The 13,075-nt window shown below is 37.7% G+C and overlaps 1 protein-coding gene and 1 long non-coding RNA gene across 5 annotated transcripts in view; one reads left to right on the top strand and one right to left on the bottom strand.

Annotated features, from left to right (window-relative positions):
- Positions 1-13,075, top strand: part of LOC147596350 (uncharacterized) — a 48,994-nt gene that overhangs the window by 8,705 nt on the left and 27,214 nt on the right. The gene's annotated exons all lie outside the window — the stretch shown is intronic.
- FBN2 (fibrillin 2) overlaps positions 1,698-13,075 on the bottom strand; it is a 174,131-nt gene continuing 162,753 nt past the window's right edge. For 2 of the 3 annotated variants that reach the window (XM_086771565.1, XM_086771567.1), the window contains 9 exons: positions 11,602-11,808; positions 10,775-10,900; positions 10,046-10,168; positions 9,779-9,895; positions 8,994-9,122; positions 6,774-6,893; positions 5,059-5,290; positions 4,215-4,374; positions 1,698-2,265 (listed from right to left, as the gene is read on the bottom strand). In XM_086771565.1, the coding sequence (XP_086627691.1) occupies positions 1,891-2,265; positions 4,215-4,374; positions 5,059-5,290; positions 6,774-6,893; positions 8,994-9,122; positions 9,779-9,895; positions 10,046-10,168; positions 10,775-10,900; positions 11,602-11,808 (1,589 nt within the window). In that variant the 3' untranslated portion in view covers positions 1,698-1,890. Of the gene's footprint in view, positions 2,266-3,112; positions 3,128-4,210; positions 4,375-5,058; positions 5,291-6,773; positions 6,894-8,993; positions 9,123-9,778; positions 9,896-10,045; positions 10,169-10,774; positions 10,901-11,601; positions 11,809-13,075 lie in introns of all 3 variants that reach the window. The other variant, XM_086771566.1, reaches the window with a different exon arrangement.

Genomic DNA, 13,075 nt, shown 5'->3' with positions numbered 1-13,075 from the left:
TTCAGCCCTTATTACATGGATAAGCAAAACTTTCTGCAAGGTCAGACCACTTGAACATAATACATGACAGACTTTGAGTGAGCTGAGGCAGAGTTTTGACTTTGTAAGGACAGTTTAATTCCTGTGTTTCAGCTCTGTCATGACAGAGAAACTAAGTCAGCAAATGCTGTAAAACCTTAAAAGTGAGTAAAGAAGAATTTACACCATACCAGCTCCTTCTTCTAGCTCTGAGATTCTTCAGATTTACAATTAGATGCTTATTTTGGGTAAAGAACACAGACATTTTAAAGAAAAAAACTACCCCAAAATAAGCTTTATTGCAAGAGAAGTGTTGTCTTACTGATACAGACCTTCAAAAAACCCTTTTATTTCTTACAAACATTTGCTTAAAAATGTACAAAGTTTCTTTTTCTTTTCAAAATCCCCAAACTCAATAAAAGAAAAGAAAAATCACTGAGTATAAATTGCTATAATCTTTGGTCAGCACTGATACGTGACTGAAACAGTTCTGGAGTCAGCATGTGCTTTGGCTATTTTCATGTATGAGATTCTGCTACATGACTAGTTACAGGCACCAGCTGTCAGAAAAAGCACCATTGAGACATACACTTAACACATAATGGTACAACATTTTAAAAAAAATTACTAAAGTAAACTAAATGTCAACTCATTGTACAAACAACTTCCTTACAAAATAAGCTATGATAAAATGAGGCGTATGGTGTATAACTACAGTATTAATGAAACTTCTAACAAGTGGATTTCAAATACACATATTCCTTGTCTGCGCCGCATAATTAGTTTGCACATATGGCAGTCCTGATACAGCTCTCAGTTCTTAGTAAACGCACCATTAATTCAAGCCAGCACCAAACGGTATGAAACATCACGTGTTCCCTTCAGAGAGACATTTTCTTCAGCTGCCTACAGTAATGCAAGTTTGTAGAGCACCCTTTCTGAGAATGAGGTGTGGTTGCATGTGTGGTTTCTTGAGGTTATCGGAAGGAAGTACAGTACAGTTTGGTTCTGCAGTTCTAATGGTATTGAAAGCAGTCAAGGTATTTTGCTACAGTGGTTGTGCCTCTTCTGCTATTATCTGATATGGCTGATTCAGAATACGATCCTATCGAGCTGCTGTGAAAGATGATCTCTGTAGAGATAGATATTGTAATCTTTTCCTTTAAGACTCTTTTTTTTTCTTTTTTAATACATAAAGTTTTGCAAGAGCACTTTAGAATATCCAGATGATGTAATAGAGCACTCTTTAAGCTCTGACACATTTGAAAATTACTTATATACTATTAGGAAGACTGGCCCAAATACAAAAGGAAACATCTTTCAAATCTATTTTTGTTTTAATTAAGAAAGTGCCTCTAAAATGTTATAGCTCAAATTTATAAATCTAAAGAAAAACAAGAAAGTTTCCCTTTTTGTTTACATATTTTGATATTTTCTCCATATATTACTGCATTAAAAATAAATAAATTTCTATATATTTTTTAATTAGGAACTATAGCAAAATACCCAAAGCGTTACAGACTGCTAACAGGAAAAAAATAGATCACATTTTTGTGCCATTTAGTGCCATATGATGACATCTTGAACTTCAGCTTTTTAATATACTTTAAACTGAGGTTATAGAAAAGATACAGTAACCATGATTGCCATTGTAATCAAAGTTTTGGTGGCAGCAGAGTTTAAGTACCCTCCTGCAAGGGTGGTTCTGCAGTCTTAGCTGGATGGAAAGAAAGAGGTCTTCCCCTCTCCCTTCCTCCCCCAAAAGTCAGTGACTGCTTCAAAGCTGTTGAAAAGCTGATATGCTCAGGTGGACAGACAGGTGAACTGAAGTGCTTGAAGTGACTGAAGAACTGAACTTAGTCTGGAAGATGGCTAGTAGAGGTCTATCCACAGCCTCATTCTGAGAGATTCCTCAAGCTCTCCTAGGAGGTAGTTGTCCTCATTGCTGTCTTCCAGTTTCTTTAGCTGTTTTTTCTTATATAGAGGAATGCTAGTGATTTCCAGTGTGTGAGTTCCAGGCACTGACTTTTTCCTAACTGTGTGCAAATAACTCAGTCCATCCCTCTGATGGATTTGAAAGATGCCATCATCATTGCCATGTGAGATGATGTAGCGCACATGGTTGGTAAGGGGCTCAATGGCTGGCATGAGTTCTAGGATGTGCTCCTTGTTGTCAAGCCTGGAAATGTTGACCCTCATCTTCAAAGGACTATCCATGTCTAGACTTTCCAAGCCAATCTGCTCTATCTGAAGTAAAGGAAGAAAGATTGTTTAGAGAAGGAGAGAAATATTCAATTATCAATATTCAATTGCCTTGAGAGAAGAATAAGACATGATTATTAGCAATTTCTGCTAATCTAGCTGTGAAAGAAGCAATTGTAAATCTTTTCCACCTTGGAGAACTGCTTGGTTCCATACAAGACACTCTGTAAATCTTAAAGGCTTCTCACACAGGCTTGACAGATACTTAAAGTCACAGCACCAGGTCCACAGAGGGAGCTCAGATTTCAGATTCTTTTCAGAAACATGCTTGCAAAAAGTCCACGTAAATAAAAGACCTATGTTTAATACTACAGTAAAGACAGTATGTAAGGCAAAGTCTTATTTTTATGATTCAATGTAATTAAAACCACACAGTGAAAACAAGGAAAATCTGTGGAGAGAGGTGAGTACTGTAGTGTTTTAAATACCGCATCTCATAGATGTCATTAGTGATGAGAATCTTTTTGCAAATGGTTTTATGGATGTGAAAACTTTCACTTTTACTGCTCAGGTCATTTTAGCACTAGAAACTTAAAAGGTTAATACTACAAGAAAAATCCATAATAAAAAGACACAATTATGAACTAGATATGAAATGAACTGTGCAAGAGAAAAAAAATGCTTTTCAATATATTCACATATTTCTACGGTGGGTTGACCACAGAATTCAGATTAGAAAAAGTTAAAGAGGAGTGGCGATGCAAAGGGAAAAAGGATGTTTGTGGGAAGTGTGGATGTGTGTGAGAAACAACAAACATGCAGATTTTAAGTGCCAACACCATATCCTTTAGAGCAGAAAGTATAAGATTACTGCCTTCTCTAGAAACTTTGCCAATACAAGAACTGGCTTTGATGGCATCGTGCAAAGTAGTGTCGACTGGAAGCTGGAGTGTTTGGATTGTTTTAAGTCCTTTCTCTTTTAGAAAGGAGACTTGTTTCCCCATTCTTTCAATGCAACTTGTGCAGCTAGCACACCTTACCATTTCAGCTGAGGGTTTGCCTGTTTGCATTACATAGCTCTTGTATTACTGAGGGAAAACCTGTGTGTGTTCCCACCTCTAAACTCAGTTTCCCATTACTGCAGATGTCAAGACCAGTGCTAACGCTACAAGACAACATCCTATCATACAGATAATGCAGATAACAGGTAACACAGGGATACTCTTCTAACTTTTGAAAAAAGCATCTAGAAGGTGTAAATAGTAGGGTTGTCCTTTCATTTTTATAAGCCCACAAAACTCAGTAAGAAAAAAATTAAGTCTGAAGTGTAATTCTCTGACTTAAATGTATCAGCTAGGTCATGTACTCTAGCCCCCCACAATTGCCAGTAACCATGGAATAGACACTTAAGACTAAGATGATCTGCAACAAGATCTGTTTAGCTGTCCTAGACCATAAAATGCTGTCCAATCTCCTCTTAACAACAGAACAGACTTCAGACATGACCAGTTTCCTAGTGCTCTGTAATGACAGGAAAATTATTTCCCTGAATATATTTTGAGGGACTAGATCACATCTTGCACTACAAAGGATTATTTACAAGCTTTAAAAACTCAATCCATTCATAGCTGTTGATGTCTTTCTGATTTTAACATTGTGCCTGCCGACAGGAGGTGCTGGAGTCGCCGTCCCTGGCAGTGTTCAAGAGGCGGCTTGATGAGAAGCTACAGGATATGGTTTAGTAGCTGTGGCAGCAATGGTAGTGGGAAGACGGTTGGACTAGATGATTTTATAGGTCCCATCCAACCATGTGATTCTATGATTCTATGATTCTATGACCCAAGTGTGAAAACCACTGAGGCAGGGGAAAAAAGTTTTTTTGCCATTGAATGCGGCTTGTTAAAAAATTCCCTCCATTTACAGATAGTGTTGAGTACAGTATCTCTGAAAACACCTCAAAGTACATTATAGTGGTTATTTATCCTGGTACGTACAGTGTCATTAGCACTTCTCTTCTTCCTGTTGTCTTTTTTTGAATAGCCATTGATTTTGCACTCATAACATGCTTCAGGGGACAAAGCATTCTCTTCATCAGCATCTCCATCCAGTGGCAGGTACTGGCCTTTGTTAAATCCCATCCCCGAGACACAGTGGCTGTTGAATAAAAACATCTGGTTTAGTTACTTCTTGCAGTTTTATGAACTGTCCTGTCAAACAGAAAGTGAGTGCGTGTAATCTGTACCACAGCATCTGTATCCCCTTCCTTTCCCTTCTCTCAGCAGGAGGTCTGTGCATTAATTTTCTTCACACTAACATGGCATACCGAGTGAAATGCAGCCATTGATTGACTGAGGGCCTGTAGACTTTTCTGATTTTCACTTGCAAGTTTTACAAAGAAACAGAACAAAATCAGCCTGCCCTGAACTTGGAACTAAAGAATTTAGCCATTCTCATGTACCAGAACAATGGTAATTAGTGTTTCATGTTCTGGGTTGATCAGTGTGGCTTAAAACCCTCAATTATCTCAGTACAGATGGTACCTATCCTTATGCAGTAACAGTCCTAATTGAGGAGATTGTGAAAGAGTTCTTGTGCTGATACTGGGAGAGAAATCAGAAGTAATTGTTTAATGCTGCTTATATACTAGATTTAAAATGAGTGTTCTCAGACATGTCTTTCTTTTTTTTAGCTTATGGATATTATGTGCAAAGGGAGAAGAAAGGATGACTTAGTTGCCTGTCCTTCATTTGCACCTCTGCTCTTCAGTCTGACTAGGGTTCACCCTTTTTACAGCCTTCTGAATGCATCATTGATGAATGACTGTGTAGAGATACTCACCCTTGTCCAACTCTATAGTAACCAGGTGGACAGCCACAAAGATAACCACCTTCAGTGTTGGAACAACCATAATTGCAAGGGTTCTTGGTAGAAGAACATTCATTCACATCATGGCATGCACTGGAGAACTGGTCGTAAGAAAATCCAGACGGGCAGGCACACTTGTAACTTCCAAGTGTGTTGTAGCAGGAAGCAGAGCCACACACGTTAGGATTGGAGCATTCATTTTCATCTAGTAAGCAAACAAAAGTATATTGGTATCTTCTAATCCGATAGACATCAGCCAAGCATGATATAGGTAATAAATCAGAATAACTGCAACTCCTAGGGCTCTGCTACATCCTTGGCCTCACTACGCCACAGACTTGGTCTCTGAAGAAGTACATTGGCAAAGGTCCCAAACACATATAGCTAGGCTGTAAAGGTATTTTAGGATACTGTTAACCTTATATTGACTCAACGCTCCCCCTTCCTGTCTACTGTTTTGCTTAGGGATCCTCTTTCCCCTGGCAGGGTACACGCCTACCATGTAAGGTCCACAGAAGAGAAATAAGCTGGAACCCCAGTCATACTCCAACCATGATAGTGTTCCTGGGCACCTAGTGATAGGGTGAAATTAGCACATACTTGTAGTGGAAACCCGCAGGCTTTGTGAAGGGAAAGATGATCTAAATAGCCAACTAAAATGGAAAAGAAAAAGAAGCACTCTCTTCACCTTCTGGGTGTTGAATTAAGATACAGAGAAGAAGACTCCTCCAGTCAGTATTACTGATTTGGTTCCAGGCTATATTGTGAAAAAAGTGAGCAAAGTAGCTTGTTGTACAGAAAATCATGCGATAGTTGGCATGTGTTGCCTATTTTATCTTACCAAGGTACTGTTTGCCCCTACGTGTTTTCCTCTCCAATACCACCAGTGCTTGCTTTAACACTCTTTCCTGCAGTTACTGGGAGACTCATTATTTTGAGGACTATCTGTAATATTCAGAGACTGTAGCTGGTTTGGAGTTTTGTGGGAGTTGTTTGTTGTGTGTTCCTGTCACTCCCACTTTGCTTTCTTTGCTGTAGAACAGTATTAAGTAAGGAGTGATGATGCTGGTTAGGACTTCAGACAAAACTGCCTGATGTGCTACTTAATGTAAAATGGGTATAATAAATTTATGTCTAGGATCAGGACAGTAAGATCAGTCTATAAGAAATGTATGGCAGTGCTCACAGCCATCCTCTGATTATGACACCATTGACAGAGAATCATGACAGTGAACTTGAAAATGTATTTTGTTACAGTGTCTTGTGAACATTACAGCATGGGGTCATTTGAGTGTATGCTGGTTTTTATTTAAAAAAAAAAAAATCTTTTTTTTCCCCCTGCCAGCAGAGCTATTTACTTTGATGCTTTCAGGAATTCAATTAACATCTTTCCACCTTTCTAAGACAGAGATCTTTTCTAAGGAGTACAGAGTCAGAATTTAAGCCTTACTAGGCTTACTCCTTGTCGCACAGAGTTTCAACAGGATGAATGTATTTTCTTGTTACCATATGTCACTGATTTATATGGGGAGTAATAAGTGTATGGAAGGAAGGGGAGAAAGGAAAAAAACCCATGTGTGTCCACATACCCTTTGTCCTCCCATTCGTGTCCTTACGTGGCATTTGTCACTATAAACACTATGACACCTTTGCTGTTTAAATGTATTCTGTGCTGCTTGTTCCCTTACCAACACATTGATTCCACTGGTAATGCTGAATATATCCTTGTGGGCATCCACATCTGTATCCACCCAGAATGTTTTGACAGCCATGCTGGCACCTATGGTTTCCATCACATTCATCCACATCTTTGCAATTGGGACAGAAGAACATAAAAGAACACACAATTATACACACTGCCAAATAAGTTAATTACCTTGATCATAATCATTGAAACACCAGTATTTATGACAAAGGAGTACTTTTGTAAGACAGAACCACCACTCAGGCTGGTCTTTTGAAAGCCTGAAAGTCAATTATTATAGCATTCTTCCTACCTATTAATAATCCAATTAGAACTTTTGAGCCTTTAAATTACTCAGATTTGGAGAAGAAATACTATTCCTGGTAATTACACATGATTTTGCTTTGATGTAGCGTTTAGAATCTGAATGTTTTTTAGTTTCAGTTTTCAAACCAACTATGTAGGACTAAGCTTTCAGTTTCCTGGAACATACTGAAGTGTTTGAATATGAGGATGTCCTGGTTTTGGCAGGGATGGAGTTAATTTTCCTCTCAGTAGCTGGTGTGTTTTGGATTTCGGATGTGAGGAATGTTGATAAACACCCTGAGGACATGAGTTGATGAGTTGGCTTTCCAAGTGTCGCTTATGTGCAGATGCATGAGGCTGGGAGAAAAACAGACAGAATAATTGACCCAAACTGGCCAAAGAGAGTATTCCATGCCATAAACATCATGCTCAGTATGGGACATCGGGTGGTGAGTAAATCCTGTATTGTTCATTTTGCATGTATTAATACTTTTATATTTTGTTATTATTGTTTTCCTTTGCTATTCTAGTAAGCTGTCTTCATCTCAACTCACGAGTTTTCCTTTCTTCCCAATTTCTCTCCCACATCCCACTAGGGAGGGGGAGGGTGAGCAAGAAACTGTGTGGTGACTCGGGCTAAACCACAAGAGAGGCATACATACCAAATTTGGATGTAAGTGCTACTTTTGCAATTAAAAATAATAATGCATCTAAAAAGTCTCTAAGATACATGTAAATAAAGGAGAAAGCCACAAAGAAAAAAAAAACAAAACATAAAAACTCAACTATCTAAAATAGTGTCTGTTATAAGAAATAAGCAGATTTGAAGCAGCCTAATGTGTCAGGTAGAGTATGCAGTTCTAGTAGAAAAAAAAAATGCATAATATCAAAGATTTTAAGTTACGCTCTAGTTGTCTACAGTTTGAAAAAAATTTAATGAAATTGTGTGCCCCAAAGCCTGAGGTGCAGGAAACCATTGTGCCAGGAACTGAAAGCTATCATTTTATCAGTAATGGCATATAGAGCAGTTCTGATGTGTTAGTTGTGTATATATCTTGTGAATGCTTTGCTAAGTACAATTTAGTGTTTTGTTTTGTAGGTCCTGAGTAAAGTACACAATAAGAATTTATCTACTTTATGAGAACAAAGTAATCTGTTTTACTTTGTAAAACATCTAGCTGCGTATATTCTGCACTGTTACTCTAGAAATAGGTTCTAGATATCAATTCCTGTTTTAAATGCTGTATCAAGGTAGCTAATGTTTTGAGGTGTCATAAATTTGTACACATATACCCCTGCATTTCTAATCATCAGCTGCCAGATGACCTAGTAATACCTCTTAATTTCTTATTTGCTCAATATCTGAGGCCCACTGCAAAGTCTGGAGTTCTTGCACAGATTGAGATTTCCTGACTGGGGCTCCCTTTTGGGCCAGAGAGAGATGAAGCTTAAGAGTACAATTTGTATTTTAAATGTAGTGAATTACTCTCTGTATCTCTATGATAGAAGACTTAAAGTACGGAATTTAATCTAATCTTAATCATCCTCAGGTGGATGATTACAATTAGATGAAACAAAAAATGTAGAGAGATTCCATTTAGACTGTGTGAAAATGAAAAAGAAGAAACAACTAGACTTTCAGATGCATAAACCTATGTGAAGTTGAAATGGCAGCCTGAAAACAGCTGTTCAAGAGTTCAGCTAAAAAGTCACTTTTTATTCTAATTTGTTTAAAAATTACTCAGGAAGTATGTTCTTACATACAATTATGCTTAAAATTACTCAAATTCATTCCTATTTCTTTTTGGTATTTACTTTTACTATGGCTGGTGCTGTGCTTTGTCTTTGACATCACAGGATTCACTAGACACAGAAGTAACGATTTGCACCCTAAAAAAAATTGACTTTTGCTAGTTACCTTCACAGTTTAATCCAGTGGAATCAAGAGAAAATCCCCTTTGACATTCACAGGTAAAACTTCCAGGAGTGTTTTGGCAAATTCCTTTTGATCCACAAAGTGATGGTTGAGAACCACATTCATTGTTATCTTTAAAATGCAGAGGAAAGAGAAGGTTGGTATATACTGTGGCATGATTTTAGACATATTCATATAACATTTCTTAAGAGGCTGAAATCCAGAGGTTCAGCAGTTTATTTTGAAAATGTAGCTTTTCCTATTTAAACATCCGATGACCTGATGACTCAGGCAGAGCTATGAGTAATTAGTAAGTTGGAAGTGCAAGCTGTAATTCAGTTATGAGTGTGAAAGACCCATACGTGTAATTGCTGACAGTGGAAAAATGCTGCACTTCTGTATTAGCTGAACTAAAATAGTTTCAGTTGGCAAGATTTATACATATGCTTAAGATCTAAAGACATCTGTATCTATTGAAAAAGAAAATGCAGTCTGTTTCTGTTTAACTACATTTTAAATCCAATTTTAATACTTTATCCCTTTGTTGCCATGTGGTTATACTTAGAATATAATAACATGTATTAAATATGTACAGCTGTTTACTAAACAAGAAAATACAAAAGGTAGATAGACTGATTTTTCTTTAGCTATAGTTGTTGCCTTTCAAAATCTGTTTTCTGGACTGCTGACATTATTGCTCTGTATTATACAAGGCAAAAGACATGAATGAAAATTGAGAATGTTGTTCTACAGAAAAACTGATGCAAGAAAACAAATGTTTTTCTTACCAATACAAGCTGTGTGGTGTTGTGTAAAACCAGGTGGACATTTGCATGTGAAGCCCCCAAGGGTGTTGACGCAGAGAAACTGACAATTGTGTTGTTTGGTTTGACATTCATCAAGATCTGAAAGTAAGATATATTGTTACCTTAAGAAACGTCAACAAAAGTAGAGGTACATTTAGCATAACTTCATAAAAATATCACAGTTTAAAACTATTTCCTTTTAAGTAAGGTGCAACAAAACTAAAAGTTACTGTGTATAACTTTCTTTACCTTTACAGGTTTTTCCATCTTCTTGAAGGACGTAGCCCCGAGGACAAGAGCACTGATAGCTCCCTTCTGAGTTCTTGCAGATAAAATTGCATGGTTTAGGAGACTGGGAGCACTCATCAAGATCTAAAGAGAGAAACTGTTACATATCTGTTGTACTGATTTCTTTGTCTGTCTTTGAAGGGGTTTTCTAAAGAGCACTATATTCAAGAGAAAAATGTTTGCAGGAGTCCCCAATTCACATTTGTCCATAGTTCTTATTTCTACATCTATGGATTCATCACTGTGGAGTTTCTACGGAGTTGCGACTACAGTGACAAACTGAGTGTCCTGAAAGAGTAATATACTAGAGTAACGGTAGTATTAATATTTTCAGCTAAGGACTAAGTATTTATTTTAGGGCATACTATGGTATCATTATATGTGTTAACCAACAGGAAAGTGGGAAAATGCAGACCATGAAATAATGAGCTAGTTTGTCAGTCAAAATGGTTATACAGCTGAAATGTATTTCAGTGCTCATTCTACTGCAGGAATATTGCCAGTACAGCTTGTTTCTGAGTTTCTCCAAATAAAATATAAAAATAGAAGTGCATATTAGAAAACGAAAGACAGAAAAGAGATAAAAGACACGAAGAGATAAAACTGCTTGACACAAAGGTTTACAAAGGTTGATTACATCAGTATGTACTAACTAAAAAAATAATTGAGCATTAAGATGCTGAATCTTACCAATACAAGATGTGCTGCTTATGTCAGTGGTATAGCCAACTTTGCAAAAGCATCGGAAGGAGCCCACAGTGTTAATACACTGTCCATTTCTACACAGATTTGGCATGACCTTACACTCATCAATATCTGTACAGAAAATATTAAATATGTCATCTTTCAGTTTAAAATTCAACTTTTTTCTTCTTTTCCATTTTTGCACAGTTCCTCATCACGTCTCTGATTGATAGCAAGAGTAAAGTTCCTTTCTCTTTAAAAATGGATCTGAATTCAAAGTCAAACATCCTTCAAATATTCATTACTGTTTTTTTTTTATCAAAATCTTCCTTCTACTTCACTGGGTAATGAGGTTCCAGTTTTGCTTACTCAAAATACAAAATTCACAGAAGTGATTTTTCTTATAACCAGTTAGATGATGCCAAAATTTTTTCACCAAACCTTAAAAATCTATGTTAGCTTCTGCTTCCTGTGTGGAAATAGTAACTGCAAAGCATTCAGTGAGACCGTTGTTACAACAATCGTTGCCTTTGCTATGTATACGCCTTTTCAGCATACAAAAGCTTTGGGATCATTTCTAGCTTTTAGTTACTGGTTGGTATGTCCTATTTTAGATCCCAACACTGAAAATTCTGCACAGCTGTGAGTGTTCTGGTTGCAGCTACTGCTTAAAAGTGTTTTTAATTTCTGGTCTCTCAGCAGCACTTGAAAAATCAAACTCTGTTGTCTCACAGGAAATTCTTCGAAGGAACTTCAAAGAGAATTCTGCATTTTCTTAAATATGCAAGCATATTCTTTTCCCATTCTCTGCCTTTTTTCATCCCTGCAAATACCTCTTCCATCTGTAGTATAGCCTGGCCCGTGTGGACAGAGTTTCTTATATTGAGTGGTTCCAGGAAGTGGACAGAGCTCACACTGGTTACCCCAGCCCCGGCCTCCATCACAGCAGCATTCAGATTTAGTGACAAGATTTCGGCTGCTTGAAGCCATCTGACACATTGTCTGTAAAACTTCAGCAAAGCAAAACCCTTCGCGTTTATCTGTAAGGAAGGAGTAGAGAGATCAAGAAAGAGCAGGAAATAAACATCTGATCCATTAAGCATCTGATGTATTTTTCTGGCTCTCTATTAACACACAAAAGCACTAGAAGATTATTAGCACCCGGTCTGTGAAGTCTACTTAGCCTTTCAGATTTGGTGTGCCTTCTTATAATGTGCTGCCATTCCAGGTGTATTCCAAACATCCTTACCTGCATAAGTTTTACTTCTAGGGAAGTTGTGCTTTGGGGTATAGCTGGTGAGCTTGCTTCATAGTAAAACAGGCTGTGGGCCAAACTGAGCTTCCACTTAAGCTGCCTATGCTTGGCTTGCATTTGAACAACTTTCTTGAAGAGGGGTTAAAAACTTGTTTTGTTTGTTTGTTTTACCAGCCAAAATAGCATGCCTGATCATCTGTAATTATCTTGATGTGATTTAAATTACAAAATCCTTAGCTCTTAAGTGTCTATGCAACTCAGTATTTTTTCAGTAGCGCTCTTAGTTTTTGTCAGCGGGGGTGAATATTATATGGCCTTACTGTTGATCTGTCCCTTTCTAGTTCTATTTTTCTTATTTTTTAAACCTTTTGGTTAATACCTGTCAATCATAGAATCATAGAATCACATGGTTGGATGGGACCTATAAGATCATCTAGTCCAACCGTCTTCCCACTACCATTGCTGCCACAGCTACTAAACCATATCCTGTAGCTTCTCATCAAGCCACCTCTTGAACACTGCCAGGGACTGAGACTCCACCACCTCCCTGGGCAGGCCGTTCCAGTGCCTGACCACTCTTTGAGAGAAAAAGTTTTTCCTCAAGTCCAATCTAAACCTCCTCTGGTACAACTTGTGGCCATTTCCTCGGGTCCTGCTTGTTGCCTGGAAGAAGAGGCCAAACCCCTGTTCATCACAACCTGCCTTCAGGAAGCTATAGAGTGCAATGAGGTCTCCCCTGAGCCTCCTCTTCTTCAGACTAAACAATCCCAACTCTCTCAGCCGCTCCTCATAAGACTTGTGCTCCAGACCCCTCACATCATGAAAGACGAGTAAAACTTGAGAGTCATTAAGTTCCTACAAATTTCCTTCAAACAGGCAGCTGAGGAGAGCAGAGATTGTGGCTTCCAATGCTAATGGAAACTCTAATTTTTGCAGAGGCTATATCTTCTAAATAGGCTATGTCACCTATCTTATTTGTTCAGTAAAATGGAAACATTGTCAACTATGGTCTGACAGAGGCTTATGTTTTTAAATGAAAGATTTTATTTTTC

The sequence above is a fragment of the Chlamydotis macqueenii genome, chromosome Z, assembly GCF_036417535.1.
Source record: "Chlamydotis macqueenii isolate bChlMac1 chromosome Z, bChlMac1.mat, whole genome shotgun sequence".
NCBI classification, from domain to species: Eukaryota; Metazoa; Chordata; class Aves; order Otidiformes; family Otididae; genus Chlamydotis; species Chlamydotis macqueenii.
The sequence above is the reverse complement of the archived record's forward strand: the minus strand, read 5'-3'. Positions and strand labels throughout refer to the sequence as shown.